Source organism: Malurus melanocephalus, unplaced genomic scaffold (genome assembly GCF_030028575.1).
Source record: "Malurus melanocephalus ecotype Western Australia unplaced genomic scaffold, MMel_1.1 scaffold_191, whole genome shotgun sequence".
Classification (NCBI taxonomy): domain Eukaryota; kingdom Metazoa; phylum Chordata; class Aves; order Passeriformes; family Maluridae; genus Malurus; species Malurus melanocephalus.
The window spans coordinates 665895-685293 of NW_026623423.1; the positions used below are offsets into that span (position 1 = coordinate 665895).

Below are 19399 nucleotides of genomic sequence, written 5' to 3' on the forward strand. Positions count from 1 at the left end.
AGAACTTGGTCTGTAACAACAACTGATGATTTTTTTTCTTTATTCTGCTCCTCCATTTCCACACTAGCATACTGGCAGAGGAGACTGCACACACAAGAAAAAAGAATTTAGAAGAATTGATAACTGTAAGCTGACTTGACTGTCAGGAAAGAATTTGGCATGCTTTGTTGCTCCTGTCAGATGGCAATAATAAATCTGCTTGCCTTAGATTTATTCACTCAGAATACTGTCAAGCAATTTTATCACTTGATCCTGCGCTTATTTCAAGGTTCATATGGTTTCTGGTAGAGGTGTTAAAACCATGTAACATCCACTTCCATCACCTACAGAATCAGACCTCAGCCAAGAAATGGAAGCTGTTTAACCCTCATCATATTCTGACAGACTCTCTCAGGTGATCACCWGGCAATAGCTAAAGCAGCTGCTTTTGCAGTGTAAGAGACCTTAACCTATGGGAGAAGGGCTGAGTGAACTGCTCCCCCTGCTCAATAATCGCTGTCCTCTCTCTCCTGCACTCTTGTACATTCTCCTGAGGCAGGGGTGCGGGTGACTGGAAATGTGAAGTCACCTGATAGGATGCTGCCTGACTCCCTTCGCTCTGCACTGCATGAGCTCTCCTTGCCTAGTGGTAGTGAAAGCAACTCTGCAAGGCTTTTCTCTGTTCAGCAGGCTGCGGAGTTTGCTGCAGATGCAAAACCGAAATCCATCCTTCTACCGCTTATTTGCTATCCAGGAGGGTTATATGTTTTCCTGTAATTTGTTTCTTTCCCCAAACCTCTGTTCTCAAAAGGAAGCTCTATTCTGCTGCTAGCAATGCATCCTGAGAGGTGGCTGTGTTGGTGTTGCTCTGCTTTCTGTGTGTGGGCATTTGTGTTCACATCTTTGATTAAAGGTAGGCTCTCTTTGATACCAGTTTCTAGAATATTTTCTAGTCACTGTCTCTGCTTCTGTTTTTCTGAATGAATTCAATGTAAAGCTTCTACCAGCTATTTCTAACCTGAAATCTGTAACATTTCAACAGTATTTTAAAAGAACTAAAGCAATACTAGTTTTCTAACGTAAAACTCTTCATTTTTGCTTGTTAACTTATTGAAGAAGCATTTCTAGAAAACAATATAAATGGAATGGGGTCCTAGTAGTTTCATTAGGTGCTTAAATTTGCAAGTGTTTAAAAAATGCAGRCAAAAGATGTGCATGGTCAGTATTCACACTTTTGAAAGTGAGTATTTCATCTATTGTTCACTGTTGTTTGTGATCTGTGTGTAAATATGCTGCAGTCATTTCTGTGCACACCTCTCACTGAGTTTAGCAGTATTTTTGCTTTTAGGAAACACATCTGTTTTGAAAGTCTTGCTTCTGCTGATGACTGAGATGTGTATTAAATACAGTGTTTGTGTTAGCAAGGCATAAGATTGTCTTAAAGCAGCACCATGAGAAAAGACGTAAATACTTGTCGGGTTTYATTATTTTATTTTAAAGCAAATGAAACATCATTTTAGACTCATTGACTTTAGTCACGAGACTTCATATTCCCACAGTAGCATACTCCTAGTCACCACACTGCTATGGATGGTGATGATGAAATCTGAAAAGAAAATTTTCTCTTTTTTTGAATGGAACAATATATAATATAAAAACATCCAAACTTTGCAGACATTCATGTATCTTCTCTGAATGATGCTGAAAGGATGAAATGAAACATCAACTTTTCAAACTTTTACTAGAATTTTCTTTCCATAYATGTAAGTAGCTAACATTTCAGCTTGAAATTATGATAATCCCCTGCAATTTCAGGATGCTTTGTTATCACCTTAGAGGTAAAATCTCTTTTTCAAGAAAAGGGGAAGGTCAGTCTAAGCATGAAAGTGCAGCATACTGAGACCAAGTGTCTCCCTGCAGGACATCTGTGCATCCACAGGCCTTTGTGTTCACTGAAGGATATGTGAATTGSAAATTTGTGTTCTGTGCTGTGCCAGACACTATGCTGCCTGACACAGACCCCTTCTAYGTATAATATTTGTAATCATAAAGGCTTATCATGGTTGCTTGTCTAATGTGTTTTAGTGTAGTCTAGAACTAATGCAAAAAACTCACGACCATGATTCTGAAAACAAATTTTTCCTCAGTTGTATCAGCAACACCTTTGGGATCATCATATAGCTTTGATAACACATATGTGTGTGCATAATATAAGAAGGAAGTTCTAAATCTTGACCTTATAAAATATTTTTAGTTTAAATGCTRTATTATAATAACACATTGTAATAGCAAAGTTATTCAAGAAACTTGTTTTTCTTAGCTGATGTTGCCAGAGCCAACCTAATTTATTATTTTCTTTTTGAAATCAAAGTCTGTAGCCTTTAACAATGTGAAAATAGTTTTTTCAGGTTTGGACGATATGTAACAGGTTAGGAGCATTCTTCTTAACTCTGCAATTAGTCAGCTGGCCACCACATAACTTGTTTCTGGTTTGTTCTTTTTTAATGAGAGGTTTCAGCTGTGATCTGCTTGTTCCCAAAGAGCAGTGTTACACAGATGCATGCTTTTTTATAAGAAATTATAATATTTATATTTTTTTCTTGTTCATAGAACTTAATAAATGAACTTTGAAGAAAAGTTGTATCTAAAGAGTGGAAATATCAAACATCAGGGTAATATGCAGTCATAGTGTTTAAGATTAAAAGGCATCATTGTAGTCACCTAATATCCTTGTAAGAGATTTTGATACAGTAGTTTCAGGCTCAAGCTTTTAATTTCAAGTAGCTATGCTTTTCGTAAGCATCCTTTTTTTACCAGGAAAACTGACAGAGATTACATCTATCACATTTCTATTTMTTTTATTTCACACCACTTTATTTACTTTGGCGTGATACCAGGGTGGSCCAAATGGAAGCTGATAGATGCGAAATCCATCTAAGGAGACACTTCCATCGATGCCATTACCTTACACTTTGAGGAAACAAGTGGTAGCCAGTGTTCTGCAGAGGTTGCTTTCAACTGACAGCATACTGGCAACCTCCTCCTCTCTGTGATATGGTGGCTTTAAACATGGTCACAAGCACAAGATCCAGAACTATAGCCCAGACTAGTRTGTTATCCAGCACATTCTTTCCCTTTTTCTTACCTCTGGCTTAGCTGTTCTTTATTTTTACCAACAGATACCACAGCCTGCGAGTCAGAGGAGCGGTTATTTCACAAACTCTTCTCSCAGTACAACCAGTTCATCAGGCCAGTGGAAAATGTGTCTGATCCGGTCACAGTGTATTTTGAACTGGCCATTACCCAGCTTACAAATGTGGTAAGGCTCACTACAGAATGCTGCTGAGTTTTGCAGATGGCTGTAGACACATGCAAATTGCTGAAGCAGGAGATGTGACTGCTGCACGCACCCACAACTCTCCTGGCTGGCATTTCATGTGTGTCTAAGTGCACATGCTGAGATGTTTGCTGTTCTTTCAGACAAGTCATTCCAGTTGCTTGAACGAGAGATTTGAATGACACAGATTCATTTGCTTACTCTGTAGCATCAAACCCCTCTGCTTCAGGTAGCAGCCTCCTGAGCCCAGGGCAGTACTGAATGTTTAAGCCCACTCTTCATATAGCTCACTCCAGACACACCTGGTGCACCCATGTTGTGCATAGCATGTGACCAGTTCTCTTGTTGGGCTATTGTCATTTCACAGTGGTCCAGAGGGTAAAATCTTTTTTGCATGGGTTTTTTTTTTTTCAGTCGATTTGTTTCAATATTACATAAGAAAGAGTGGTGTGGCAGCCTAAAGAAAGGTGTTTGAAAGCTTGGAGGTGGGGATGAATGTTTCATGTTTTGGAATGCACATGGGTGTGGCAAACACACTGGGCAGGACAGAGGCATTGTAGAAGAAGCAAAGCTTGAGGTTAGCCTTTGTTCTCTATGACAAATTATTCACTGAACAGAGGCGTAGTTTCAATTCTGATGTATCTGATTGAGTCCATAATGAAGTGATAGGCAAACAGCAAGATTCAGCAATAGCCAGGGAGCTGAGTTATCTGAGAGGACAAACACAGACAATGTAAGTCCTCATGGTGAAGGCGGTCACCATCTTTCAGAGTTCCTCTGTCAAAGTATTTTGTTTCATTGCTACAGGTAGCTTAACAGGTTTCCACAGTTCTGTCTCACGCTTCAGCCCCTGCTTCCTAGCACTGTCTTTGAAGAAAAAAAAAGAACATTCCATTTTTTTAAGAGAGAGTCACATTTTTTACAAGAACCTATATAGTTTAACCCATAGACTGGAATCCTACTGGCATTTAACAAGTGATCTTTGTGCTTAGACTTGTTGAAATTTCATCTACAACATTTTCTACCTTTGGCTTGTAAATAACTTGTTTGAAGGCACATGCTTAAACATTAAGAACTACCTAAAGCAATATTCTTTTAGATATTTTCATTGTGAATGTCAGCCTGCATTCAGAATATATGTAGTATGAGTATTTCTGGATACTTTTAGGCTGAAGGCTCATTWAAAAAGGATCCAAACTTTTATATATATATTTGCGTCTTTTACATCACCTTTCTGATTCATGAGTGATTGGCAGTTGCAATAAATGACTGTAAAAAGAAGGTCTCTGTATAACAGTTAACTAATTTAGTGCTGGTTAAGTGCATCTKCTCTAGAGGTTTGCACAGAAATTCAAGAATTCTGTGATACAGATGCCATTTTCCTTTAATCTTGACCAGTACTATACTGTGTAATCCGGGCTTTTTAAACACTGAATCCAACAAAATACACAGCCATCAGAAGAACCTTATTCCTCAGGATTGGGTCGAAGCAATTCTAGGTTGTGTGCTCTCCAGATATTTATGCTCCTGGCAAAACAATGCAGCTTTCTGTATGTCTGATCTTCATGGAGCATGATTTTTCAGTAAAGGTTTATTAATTTTTCAGCAGAGTTGCACACAACTGTATACCACCTGTAAACCTCTTGAAAGATGCTAGAAAAACATCTGRTATCAATTAATATGGAATTTTATTTTCCAGTTTTATGAGTAAATTTTTGGCCATCTCAGGACACTAARCTGGTTATGCCTGTGTTTCTTTATAGGATGAAGTCAATCAGATTATGGAAACAAATTTATGGCTAAGACACGTAAGTGACTGTGTAGCATTTCTCATGCATTTTGCATGGACATGATGAAACATGTGTTACCTAGTAAGTTACATCTACAGAATTAATTATTGATTTATAACCAGGATTTTAAAAGATGAATAAGGAGAAGCTCCACATTTGAAAATGTATTTTATTCATTCTTTTTTCCAAGAAGTTACATCTKGCTTTTTTCCTATGTGATAAATTCTTCTCCAACTTCATAATGATTGGTTTTCTTCTGGAAAATCTAACTGGATGTACTTCTTAAAGAGTGATTAAATACGCAGCTCTGCAGTCCTAGGTAATCTTCACCACATTTATTAGCAAAATGAACATGCTTCCATTATTCCTGATAACTTTAATGTTTTTACATAGATAAAGATCCTTAGAAGACTTAAACTGGTGAGAAAATACAGCTAACATGCACCAGTTTTTTCAGGCACTGATTGTGGTCCACACAACGTTTTCTGATGTGGTGAGAGACCATGGAGCATTGCCCCATGATAGGGCAGTAGAGAGCAATGCAAGAGAGCTGCTGTGCACCCAACTTGGTATTTCACTCCTGCCATGGAACCAATACTGTCATCTGGCAGCAGCTGCGTGTTGGTGTTCAAGTGTTCTTCCTTGCTCATGAGAGCGCTGGTCTCCTCTGGTGCTGTCCTCCTCTAACAAGGGGGATACTGTAGCAAGGTTTCTATTTTCTCTCCACCGTGGGGAGGTAACCTTTCACAGACAAGGGTCTCTACTGATGTTCAAAGATAGAGGAGAGACCTCAGCATGCCAGGAGTTCATAACAATTTGCACCCCATCCCCTCAGAGAACSGAGTAGCAATCAATGGGAGCAGCATTGACAATGTCCAGCATTTCTCCAGGTCATGGCCTTGTTGTCTTTTTGGACCATTGCCTCCTTCTCCATGTGCTGCACTTTTATCACAGTCTGTTGTCTTCCAGGAAGATCTGAGAAACATATTTGCTGATAATTTAAGGTTTTAAAATCCTTGTCCGTTCTTCTTTCAGATTTGGAATGACTACAAACTGCGATGGGATCCCAGACAATATGATGGCATTGAATTTGTTCGGGTACCAGCAGATAAAATTTGGAAACCAGATATTGTCTTGTATAATAAGTATGATGATTCATTTTACCATTTTATTGATTCATTTGACTSTTTCTCTCAAAAATATCATCTTGCAGCAACCATTAAAATATCCATTCAATTTAATTTTCATGGTAATTTTCTTTTCTTTGTCTTTCCAGCGCTGTGGGAGATTTTCAAGTTGAAGGCAAGACCAAAGCCCTCCTTCGCTATGATGGAATGATCACCTGGAACCCACCAGCTATTTTTAAAAGCTCMTGTCCTATGGATATTACCTTTTTCCCATTTGATCATCAGAACTGTTCACTCAAATTTGGGTCATGGACCTATGACAAAGCCAAAATTGATCTTCTGATCATTGGATCCAAAGTAGATATGAATGACTTTTGGGAAAATAGTGAATGGGAAATAGTTGATGCTTCTGGCTACAAACATGATATCAAATATAACTGYTGTGAAGAGATCTACACRGACATAACATATTCCTTTTATATTCGAAGRTTGCCAATGTTCTACACCATAAATCTGATCATTCCTTGTCTTTTCATCTCATTCCTGACTGTGTTAGTTTTTTACCTGCCATCYGACTGTGGTGAGAAAGTTACCCTTTGCATCTCTGTGCTTCTTTCTTTGACTGTATTTTTACTGGTGATCACAGAAACAATCCCATCCACCTCTTTAGTAATTCCCCTAGTAGGGGAATATTTACTCTTCACAATGATATTTGTGACTCTGTCAATTGTCATCACAGTGTTTGTCCTGAATATACATTACAGGACTCCAACCACACACACAATGCCAAAATGGGTAAAAACCTTCTTTCTTAGGCTGCTCCCCAAAGTCCTGTTGATGCAGAGGCCACTRGAACAGCAGAAGAAAACCACCTGCAGAAAAAGTAAGAAAGTATCAGACAGTAAGTCAGGCAAGTCAAGGCAGAGCAAACAGAAAGACACCAAATTGCACAAGGAACAGCGATGCAGTCACTGTGATAAGGCAACTGAACTCACAACCACCAAAAGACGAATGAGCCATCAGTCACTGAAATGGATGGCAGAGCACATRGAATACTCCCCAGAAGTGAAGGATGTAATTACCAATGTCCAGTTCATCGCAGAGAACATGAGGTCTCAAAATGAAACCAAAGAGGTAAGGGAGGTAACTATACCATTAGGGCTTGTTTTGATTGTATTGAAATCAATGGTGATGACAAGGTGGAGCACAGGTGGGTGAGTATCAGGGAGAAGGTCAACAGGGRAGGATACGGATTGAGCTGAGCCTGCTTAGTACCTATGCCCTTAGTGCTTTGCTTAACCCAAATATTTCACCTCTGCTTTCATTGTCACACCAGCTGCATAAAACACATTCATGTACTGATTCAGCTGCTTTCTCTGATGCTCTTCCAATAAGAAGAGGCTTTGCATGCAGTCATTTAAATAACTTGATGTCTTGATTATACAACTCAGGAGAAGTCCTCTGTTGCTAGTTTTGCTGATTTGCATTTTGCAAATCTGTCCTGCCGCATGAAATTGTATTCTTAGTCTAKTGTGTTCATCAGCAGCTTTGTATCTTACCTTTCAAAACATACTAGGGATGGGAAGCATGATCTTTAATTTGCAAAAATTCCTTTTTCAGGGAAAAGAYGGGATTTTTCTTAGGCAAGCTTTGAGAAAAATTATTCTGGAGGCTGCTTCTACTTCAGCCAGATATACAAAGTAATATGGCTGATATTATGTACTAGTCCTGTATAAATAAAAGCCCTTTTAAAATTGTAGCAACATTTACAACTGCTGGAATTCTTGCCTCATTTTCTGTCATGCAAAGTATGGCTTCCATTTCTGATTTTCAGAAATCTTCCAAGGTTTTTCCCTGACTACCAGCCTATTACTATCCATGGTTATGAAGTTTTCTTCGACTATCTTGTTTTTTATAACATCCCCATCACTCAACCCCACATTACTGAYTATTACAGCTATCCTCTCAGCAGCCCTGTGAGGTTGGATAGGATTACATCGAACATAAACCCAAAAAACCTTAGCTTATTTATCTGTTTCTCACCTGGGCTGAATAGCTATTGTTATAATTTGCAACTTCAAACTTACTCTATTTAACTCTCATTTATACTTCCCAATAACTGCCACTGTATTCCTCACTCTCAACACAATCAAAATCCTAAACCTAGTATTTTCTTGGACAAAAATATAATGAAACCGGGAAAACAAGTGGAAGATCCCTCAGCAAAGAGCTTTTAACCAGTCACTAGCTTATATAAGTGAATGTTCTTCTGATTCAGTGTTTCTTGTGCAGTACAAGTTTAAAGGTACAGTTTAAAGGACAGCRACTTCATTTAATGTGGTTCTATCTCTCAGACATACAAAATCCATTCAGTCCTGCTCAGCACGAGACATTGCAGTTTGCTCAGTCAGAGCCCTTGCTATAGTCCACGTGTCCAGCTGTCCAGTTTTCTAAAATTGATGGGGCTTGACTGGAGAGACAATGTTTCAAATCAGACCAGAACAGCAAACTGAGTCTTGTGTGGGGTGTCAAGATCCTTTGATAGGGTTTAGTGATGTGCAGCTATGCTGGGTATGCCTGCTGTTAAACCACATGATCAGGTCCTATTCACTAATTCAGCACCACAGACATGGATGGGCTGCCCTCAGACTTGAATATTTATYACACTTCAGAAGACTAGGACCGTGTTGTATATTCTCAACCCAAAGCAGTAAAATACCACTAGAAAATCAGCCCCTTCTGAAGAGACTTGAAAACTGCATTAACTCTAAGCATGACAAGCAATGTTCCTGACTTGTGTGTTCTTCCTCACATTCAAAAGCACAAGGGGCATTTCTACTGCATAATGCATGTAATAACTCACAATTGTAAAATTACATGTAGTTTATCCTTTTCTTCTCTTATTCTCTTGCAGGTGGAAGATGATTGGAAATACGTAGCTATGGTGATAGACAGAGTATTTCTCTGGGTATTTATAATCATTTGTGTGTTTGGGACTGTAGGCCTCTTTATCCAGCCACTAATAGCAGAGACATAACTTGAWCCACTGCTCTTTATCCACTTTTTTTCTTGTTCCATTTTTGGTTCAGAAATTTACCTTTTATTTCTCTCCTCAAAAATAACCCCYCTGCTCACCACCTCCTCAACACCCAGCCACATACAGATCCCTAACAATAAAGTATATGTTCACATTTATATTTGAAATCAGACAGGTCTTAACCATTCAATCACATTTGAAGACAAATGGACTTAATATTAGAATCTGGTTAGTATGTGAGGCATACACATTTGAAAACTACGTGCTTCTAAAATCTTTTAGAACTAGTTTGGTCTGCCACTTAGCTTCGCATGTAACCTAAGTCCCGTTTACTTCCTGACAGTGAGTACCAAGACATTGAGAAGCTTCCGTAGAATTTCCAAGCTACATTACTCATCAGTTTAACAGTGGTCCTACTCCACAGGTTCTGCTCTGAAAACTCTTGCTTGCTCAGGCTCAGATATAAACCCAACAAAGAAAGGTTTGTCCYAGAGTAGCTACTTGTCAGAGACAGAATTGTTTTGACAGCATTAGATTGATCTGAGTTTTCCTGTTTTTAAAACCCAAGACCAATTTGGATTACGCACAACCCAGCAGAAGAAGGCTGGATACCATGAATCCTATGCAAAGCTGAGCACCCTGTTTCAAACAGCTGTGCAGCAATGTTCTGTTTCCTGGCTCCTCATGGGTCAGTGCTGCGTGTGCAAACATGTAACTGTAGGAACAAGCACTTTGGGGCTGAGGTGCTGCTATGTAACCAGGTCCCAATCCTAGTGTGCTTCATCCTGAAACACTTTGCAGATGAGTTCCTGATATGGTTTCTGTAAAATATGAATGGTTTACCCTTGAGTCCCTTGTTTGTTTATATTCCTGTTARTTTTGTGATTAAATATTCTTCTTTAAAAGGCACCACTACAATTAAATCCAATTACTTCAACAATACAAAGCCCTTCTCTCTTGTAAGAGCCTCTAAATTTAACTGTACAATATCAATGAAGTGTTTCCAGTGTCTGTCATGTATCAGCCTTTGCTCTGAACATCACCAATCCTTGGAAAGTAAGAGTCCATGTTTCTGAAGCTACTGACTAGACTTTTACTCTTTTTGATGTTTCGTAAGAGAATAGAAATGAATTGGTGTATATGTTAGAGATAAAGGTAGAATGACAAGAATATAATTGTCTTAATCCAGTCAGTCATGACGGTAGAAGAAAACTATTATTTTCTGTAATCCCCCTGAATGTTGCTCAATTATGTAGTGACTGACAGATGTATGAAAAAGCATGGTTTATTTTGTCAGCCTGTCAATTAAATGTTACTCCTGAGATATACCTTCTTGAAGAATTCGTGTTTTGTTGGGTTCTTTTTTAAAATTTCCTATTGTGAAATGTGTTTATAGATGGTACTAAAGGATGTTTACTATGCTGGCTCTTTAAGCAGAAAAGGGGTGAGGGAAAAGAAGGTAGAAGAGGAGAGCTGAATTCTGAGCCCAAAAACTTCATTTCTACAGAAAAGACATCTGACTGCCAGCATTCACTGTTGCACTCTATGACCATCCAAACCATGAAAAGATTGTGGCGTAAGGTGCACTGCATTGGCCTCTTAGACATGACAGTTACAATGCCGCAGTCAATAATCTGACTTCAGCAAAATCCCTGATTTACAGAGCCATGTTTTCTCTCTTTCTAATGTACTATTTTGCCTTCATTCCCCAGACTGAGTAACTTTCAGAACCATCTTTTGCCATTTTCAGCTGTGTTTGGTACATTGAAGATTGGGAGCCTATGTACTGCTGCCAGCTTTGTGAAAGTAGTTGACTGATTATASAGAGTGGGGGACACAATAAGCATGTCAGCAAGTCACCTTGAATAAAGCTGCAGCAGGGGATCCCTGTAAGCAGGCATGGAAAACCCACACAAAAATGACATCTCTGCTTGCCCCAACTCTTGCTGAAGGTTGGGAGACCTTCTAACTGAAATAACAAGAAATGTTRTAACTAGAGCTGGTGCCATCCCAGATGTTGACTTGTGTCACACGTTGTGCACAGCCATAGGAAAAGTCGCTTCTCACCCCATCAGTTCCAAAGTCACACCAGCAACACCCTTATTATAGATGTCAGTGATGACTGTGCCACTGGCAACAAGGATTCTCCTCTCCTTGAGTGTGATGGCCTCCATAAATTAATTTTAAAAGCACAGAAGCAATTCAAAAGCTCAGCATCTCCTTACATTCTCTTCCCAAGGGAGACTATTTTTCCAGTTTGCCTCCACAAGAGGAGCTTGTCATTGTTGGAGATTAGGCTTTTCCCTTTTGTTTTAGGGAATTTTGTCCCATCTTTTTTTAAGAAACAACAATGACCAGTCCTTAAGAAAAAAGAACTAGCTCACCTCTGGGGGAAGGGTGCAGCTGGTTATCCTCTTATCTGGAGGGCTGCTCTTGGAGAGGTGGAKACACTGCGAGATGGGGGCTGAGGGAAGGGGCTGGGTGCAGCTCCCAGCTCTCTTGCTCTCTTGGCTTAGGAGGAGGATGGTGGAGCTGCTGCCTGGTGGAGGGAATTCACTGCCCGCTGGAGCCCAGCCTCTTCCAGCCTTTTTCTCCTGCCATGGATGAGTCTTGGTTTGTGGGATCGGGTGTTGCACTGGGACATTAACACTCTACCACACCAAAGGACCCTTCACCATCTGCTCAGGTACCTCAGGGGAGACCCYGGGATCCCCAAGCCCTTTCCCCCTCCAAGGGAGCCTCTCTCAGCTGTCTTCTAGCGCCTGGCAGCCACAGCCCCAATCCTTCCGGTTTTCCTGCCACTGCTCGGAGGTGTCTGTCACATTGTAACTCACACCCCTGCCCTGCCAGGAAGCCCTCAGTTCCAGCTACAGCTGCCAAGTTTCTGATACGCCCCATCCACCACTCGGGACTTTGCTCATCCCTGCCTTCCCAGCTTGCTAGTCCGAGGTTCCTGCTCCAGCTCCTTTTGCTACCCAGAGGGGGCACCGGGATCGGCTCCCGCGGTGAGTTCACAAAGGAATGCCCTTCCCCGCCCATTTCTGCCGCCTGTGTCCGCCATTGCCGCGTGAGGGAGGGGCCGCCCCACCCCGCCCCACAGCGCCCCCTGGCGGCGCGGAGGAATCCCCGCCCCACAGCGCCCCTGCCGGCCGYGAGCGGAACTGCAGCGCAGGGAGGGCGGGGACGGGATGAGGCCGGCATTGTCTTTGTGCTTTGYGTTTGTTGTTGTCTGTTTGCCTTGTTACACATACTACTAAASAACTCTTATTCCTTTTCCCATATCTTTGCCTGGAAGCCCCTTAATTTCAAAATTATAGCAATTCGGAGGGAAGGGACCATATTTTCYATTCCAAGGGAAGCTCCTGCCTTCCTTAGCAGACGCCTGCCTTCCAAACCAAGACAGTCATATTTATCTGAGTGGGTGATACATGTGGTCTTGCCAAGCAGTGCCAAGTCCCCATCAAACCAATGCCCAGAAATTGAGGCAGCTCATGTTGAGACAGTAGTAAAGCAGAGGGCTACTGTTTTTTTGTTAATATTTGCAATTTGCAATGTTGTCATCCACAGGCAGAGCATGTGGAGCAGAGGGAAGGGCCCCACTGGAAGAATGTCTGCACAAACGTTCTCTCTGGTTGTATTTTTAGTGGCAGGCCTTTSTGGGCTACATGTTGAATACTTTTGTGGGCCAGCATCAAAGAGATTTAGAGAAAATCAGGAGCAGGGAACACAAGAGAATGAGTAGTGAGAGTGCAGATGTAGCAGTCCCAGATGCAATGCTAGGAAGGCTGGAGGCCTGAAGCCATACCTGTGCAATGTTCATACATCTCCCACACATAAGCCCTGCTGAACTTCAGCAGCATAAGCCAGAAAAAGCAGCTTGGCATCAGACACAGCCGTGTGAGACAGAGCCATGTGTTGCCTGGGGGTGGGCAACCAAAGTGTCGCATGGTGGGGACAGCACCATCTGTCAGATAAATACCTGAGGCACTTGCCCAGGAGAGCAGGTTGTCATCTGTCACAGCTAACAAGCCTCCTGGCAGCAGTGCTCACAGGGAATACCTATCACTACTGGAGCTCAAGAGATGGAAATACTGGGAAGAAGAGCTTCCTCATTCTTTTCCTGCAGATATTTCATAGTGCTATCCAGGGGAAAGAATGCACTTTATGCAAGAAGAGAGGAGCAGCTGGTAGGATGGCCCGTGTGTATGAGTTCTATGCCAGTTTCTTATGCTAAGAAAGCATAATCTCATTTCTCACTATATGTTAAACTAAATGAGTTTGTTTCARGTTCCTGCAATATGATAACCAGACCTGAATATTTCCTGCTCAAACTCACACACAGAGCTAGAAAGTTWTGAGGACTTTCCAAGAACACAACAACCTCTCTGTTTGAATAGATTTGAGACAAAASTTAGAAAACGGGCTACAATCCAGCTTTGTTGACAATGAACCAACAACAAAGCCCAGTGTGTGCACACCCCAGGAATCATTTACCAAATACATCTTTATTAATGATAATTGCACAAGTGAACAGAAGTTTTCRGCACAAAAAGATGGAATTACACTAACGCATGGAGGTCTGGCRTGCATGTACAAGRACACCCCTACATATTTTTAATGCCKTGTAACCTCCAYCACTAGGGACACAKTTTCAAGGCTAGCTAAAACTTTAACACATACTTAGATTGTCAAAAATTGTATCTCCAAATCCCTTGCTAACCTTGAAAACATTTGTGAGTTCTGAATGGGATTTTCTAAAGCACACTATGTTGGAAATCACTGCCCCAGCAAAAGTGGTGAGAGCTTCATTCCTGTGTTTGAGAGTTTAATCTGCRTGTTTTCTGTCACATCTCACTTTCCTAACACTTTTAAGAGCTTTTTCTAACCATGCAAAAGGATCCTATAACAAATTAATCAAAGGAATGAAATTCTGAATTGCCTGGGAAATGTGGACGAGCTAATATCAAAATATGTATCTTCCTGGTGACTAGCCCACCTCAGAGCTCTCAAGAGAAACCCCACTCCTGCAGCAACCACAACTTTCATTTGCCAAAAGCGAAGTCTGCAGCTTCTCTCCAACTGAACACTTCAGGAGTTGCCTTACGGAGTAGCATAAGCCACCTTCCTCCATGCAATATGCTCAGGTGATCTTCCATATGTCTTGTGATAAAGCAGGTGAAGGAATAATCATTTCTATATGTGGAGCATGGGGAAAACTCTCACTTAATCAGCCTTCTGATTAAGTTACAGAGCAGCAAGCAAAGTTGCAAATAATACTGAAAAGTGGCAACACCTTGTAGATTCCTGATGGCTGAGGTGAGAGACCTCAAAGTGTGCCTGCCATAAAGGCTGGTGGCAGGTGGGCACTCTCAAGCTGATTCTGCAGCAAGGTGAGGCTAGAGAGTCAAGGTTTTAAGCATCCCATCTAAGAAAAATGTATACTTTTTCTGATACACATTCTGTGCAATTGCCAGTTTCTACACATATATAAAGCAACCTGTAGAGACTTAGTGGGTTTTTTTTTTTTTTTTGAAAACACAGATAAACTGAGTACAGACTTGTATTTCTACTGTAACTTATTTTATAATGTAGCATTTTAACAGGGGAATCTGCGTTTTAACTGTAATCCTTGTGCAAAACCTTCTATTTCCAATTTTAACTAATAATCTTGCCTATTTTAGTAATACAACCAAGTTAACAATGAAATAATTATAAYCCCATTGTGCAACCCCAGTTCACTTTAGGATCTGGCTGTGCTCCAATTTCAGCAAAATTGGTAACTGGTAGAGTTGTATGAAGACCAAAAGCACTTGTCAATGCCCACTGTTAACCATCACCTTCCCTCATTCTTGCTGCTGCTTCTCCTCTTGTACARCAGAGACCAAGCTCGAAGGCACCACCATCCCTTGGAATTATACTTGTTGTATGCTAGCTGTGGGAGCATTTTCTACAAAGCGTTGTTCAACCACATCCGTAAGGCAGGGGTAAAGATGAGAACTGAACCCGTCACTGACACCACCAGGAACAACCACAGGAAGATCCGATCCAGGACTTGAGCTACAAATTTCCAGTCTTGTACAACCTAGGAAGGACAGAGGGAGGATAAACACACAAAGTAGCAAGCCCAGTACTTTGTTGATACTGCTACATATATTTCAGCTCCTGAATCTGTTCTTTAAATCTGTTTTTTAAATTAGAAGTTTGTAGTTTGTGTTAGCCTAAAACTGCAGGACTTGCCTTTAAAGCACTCATGGCTGCAAATCACTCAAAACTCAAAAACTATTCCATGTTCTGTGTACATGGTGATGAGACTTCTTCAGCTTGTGCAAAACTTTAAGCTAAGTGCATATCTGAAGGTTTACAGACTTGGCCTTAAGATGGCTTTTTAGTGAACTGGATTTCTTTTCATAGAGTTGCATTTCCCTCTAAGTGCCAGGACACAGTCATTGTCCCTCTGGGACAGCACTCGGACACAGGCATTGATTCTGGTACAATTGTTTCAATTTACTTGTGTTTGCTTGAGTGATTTGTTGACTCAGATTGGGTACATTCAGGAGAGGAATTTTGAATTGTGAGTAATGTACAACTGTGCACCCACAGAATGGTTATTTATTAAGGTGATTCAGTGGACCTTTTTTTATTTCAGCTTTAAACAGAAGGTTTCAGTCATGGACAGTATGTGTTCACACACTACAACTTTGATTTACTGCTCTTCTTTCTGCTGAAGTTCTCTCAGCACAGTTTGAAGAAAGCCCTAGCTCTTGCTAGGAGGGTGCCAACAGAAGGTTTTGTCTTTTCACATGCTGCTAGCTGCATTGCTCTGCTGTCCCACCCTTGCACGAGATGCATTGCTTGCACACATACAATCTGCYATTTTAAAAACCAAGAGGATCTCTGAGAGGTGAAGGATAGTAGTTGGGAACTAACCTAAACAGGTGTTAGTGAAAATCTAGAAGACCTCCACTCAAAACAGAGCAGCTATGCAGTGCACAGTGTGTGCTGGGAGGTCACAGAGCCTGCCTGTTAAGTGTGAAAGCTACATTTTCAGAGCATATGACAGTTTAGAGACTCCCAGATTCATGTGTATCCCAAACTTACACAGGACAAGGTTATTCAAATAATCCCAAACAAGGAATTCCTCCAAGAGAGGCTGCTGGAGTCTCTTGCATCTGTGAAGAGCAGGGACTCTCACAGCACAATACATTTCTCCTTGAAGCTATGTGTTGTCTCAAAAACCGTATTTTTTATCAAGTCTGAGGAAGAATATGTCTCAGAGGAGAGCAGGAGGAGGAGAAAAAAGGGAAAAGCATGCAGAAAAGGAAAGAGCTTGGAAGCCATTGCTATCAAGGATTTTCTCCTTGCCCTCCCTCCACYTACCTGTCTGATGAAATGCTCTTTTTTAACGTGCCTGGAAATGTACCGAATGGAGTCGGCTGCCTTTTCCAAAAAGGCAATAACAACTTTTTCTCCGTCTTTTGCTTGCTTGTATTTCTGCTTCCCCAGAAACTTTGATTTCGAGGTGGTTCCCTTTTCTTCAGTCTCTGAGAAGGAGTAGCGATCTACATGGCCCTTCATGCAGAGCAGCCGAGGCAACTTCTGGAGAAAGAGCCTTTTAACCCAGGGTGCCATGGGATGGTAAGTTGCTGAGGATCGGTGGTGGACATTGATAACAAACACAGTCACGATGATAGAGAGGGTCACAAAAATCATGATGAAGAGCAGATACTCACCGATCAGAGGGATGACTTTGGAAGAAGAAGGGATTATTTCCTCAATCACTAAAAGGAAAACAGTGAGGGAGACTAGAACTGATGTCGACAATGAAAGCTTTTCTCCTTCATCTGAAGGYAGGTAAAACACCAGCACAGTTAGAAAAGACAATCCCAGGCAAGGGATTATTAAGAAAAGCGTGTAAAACAATGGAAGGCGTCTCAACACAAAGGAGTAAGTGACAAAAGGGTAAGAGTACAGCCCATCTTTCCTGTTGCCTTTCATACCTTTGGCGTTTAAGATCTCCCACTCCCCATTATCAAAGAAGTCTTTCCTGTCTACATTTTCATCCACTAAAATCAAGTCCACCATATTGCCATCATATGTCCACGACCCAAACTTCATGGAGCAGTTCTGCCTGTCGAAGGGGAAGAAGGTCACATCCATTGTGCAGGAGCTCTTATAACTGGCTGGTGGTGTCCAGGTCACCAGTCCATTGTACTTCACTATGGCTTTGGTCATCAGGGATCCCTCAAAACGTCCGTCAGCACTGGGAGATGGACAGGAAGAAACAGTACCAAGTTCAGGACTATGTTTGCCCCAGTCCTACCCYGTCTCAGCTCTGCTTTTTATCCCTCACCTTGAGCACAAGGTGCACAACATTCACACCGCCTGAAGAAGCAGCATTCTGACAGCACAMACAAACCTCACAGTGGCTGTCACCTTGCCCAAGCTCTGGCCTAAGCCCRGAGCAAGGAGCCATGCTACTCACTTTTCAAACAAAACAATGTCAGGAAGCCACAGAGACTCAGAGGGGACCCGGATAGCRGTGATCCCACCATATTCATCTGGATTCCAGGAGAGCTTGTGGTCAATCCATTCCTGTAACAGAACAGCAGAGTCCTCTGCCCACCCATGCAACAGCCTCTTTCTTCACCCCTGCCTGTGCCTCAGAACAACTGCATGCACAGCACAGCAGGCAGAACCTKGGTGTAAGGCTGCTCWGCTGCCGAGAGAATGCCAGACAGGYATGCCTGGGAGATGTTAATCAGAAAGACCTACAGACTACTGCAGGAGAAATAATATGATGCTATTGTAAAGCATTTGRTTACAAAAGKAAGGGGAGTCCTGTCCATTTTCATCATGCTGAACACTATAATAATTTTTCTCTTCTTTTTTAGTTTTTCAGATGGGCAGATGATAACAAAGTGCCTCCAGAAACCTGGAAATTTCCACAGAAAAGCAATGTAAACTCAGCTCTCTGATCCTTGTTCATTATTGATGAGAATTTTCATTTGTGCACAGAAATAGCAGCAACTTGATGCAAGAGCTGTAGACTGTGGTCAATACCAAGAAGTGGAAGATGAGCCAGTTTCCATTAAGCTGCAATACTAAGAGATCTCCAGGGATGTGGAGGTCTCAGCCTGGGCAGATTCCTCCATGACTTGAAGATGAACAAAAAGAGCAACATTCTCTAATAGTTCTCCATATTGTTACCCTCTTAATTCTTTGATTCCACATGCTTTTCACAGCTAGATACCTACAGACATTTGTTATTGTTCAGGTGTGAAAAGAGAAGAGGGGYCATTCCTGCTCCTGGGGTCATCCCAGCCTCAGCATCAGGGACAGAGAGCACCACTTTTAGTGCTGACATTTCTCTTAGGGTGGTATYTAGCAGGTGTCTCCAGCAGCCTAGGCTGTCAAGCAGTCACAGTCTGGCATAAAGTCGTGGACACTTCCTTTAAAAGGGTCAAAGGGGCTTAGGGTGGAAACACAAATGGGATGGCCAGGGCTGAGCAGCAACCACAMAGTCAGCTTGTAGTCTCATTTAACATAGGAGCAGCAAATACCCTGTGAGCCACCCAGAYACGGACTCACCTCTCAGGATTGAATTGGAGCAGCCCCTTGGCCTGGGTTATTTGTTGCATCTACAATAATCCTCACTTTCCCCCCGCCCTGCACTGATTTCTCTCCCAGCTAAAGTGCTCTTTTGTGTCTGCAAGGCAAATGGTTGTGTGATTTCTTACTAGAGCAGAAAATGGGCTGTGTGCAGACTTTGAAGATGAGCAGTTTAAAACAGGAATCTCCCTGTGGGCTATGCTGACACAAACCATAGCAGCAGATGCAAAAGGCACTTTCTTTCTCTCTTTCTTCCAAGCTGCTCCAGACATTGCAGTTGCTCTCTCCTTCCTCCAGTTCTGCCAAATTCCCTCCTGTGTGTTGTCACTGAAGACTATTACCCACCACTAGTGGAACAAAAAGCACTGGACCCAGATTCTTGATCCTTGCTAGTAGACCCCACAGCTTGCCTGAATACAGACACTTTCTCAACAACTACTAAAGGCTCCTCTGAACCTTGTGTGTTTATCAAGACCCACCATCTTGAGCAGCAGGATGTTTGAAGTTAACAAAAAAAAAA

General features: G+C 41.7%; 2 protein-coding genes across 2 annotated transcripts in view; one reads left to right on the plus strand and one right to left on the minus strand.

The window, feature by feature from the left end:
- Nucleotides 1-631: 631 nt before the first annotated feature.
- On the plus strand, nt 632-10587 carry CHRNA6 (cholinergic receptor nicotinic alpha 6 subunit). The gene is made up of 6 exons (XM_057373280.1): nt 632-892; nt 3159-3298; nt 5080-5124; nt 6142-6251; nt 6383-7367; nt 9148-10587. Exons 1-6 carry the CDS (start codon nt 814-816, stop codon nt 9268-9270), a joined length of 1482 nt encoding a protein of 493 aa, XP_057229263.1. The 5' UTR covers nt 632-813; the 3' UTR covers nt 9271-10587.
- Nucleotides 10588-14794: 4207 nt separating this feature from the next.
- Nucleotides 14795-19399, minus strand: part of CHRNB3 (cholinergic receptor nicotinic beta 3 subunit) — a 14117-nt gene continuing 9512 nt past the window's right edge. Inside the window, exons 4-6 of the mRNA XM_057373284.1 lie at nt 17753-17862; nt 16648-17530; nt 14795-15352 (exon numbers count right to left, since the gene is read on the minus strand). Of these exons, the coding sequence (XP_057229267.1) occupies nt 15218-15352; nt 16648-17530; nt 17753-17862 (1128 nt within the window). The 3' untranslated portion in view covers nt 14795-15217. The remainder of the gene's footprint in view (nt 15353-16647; nt 17531-17752; nt 17863-19399) is intronic.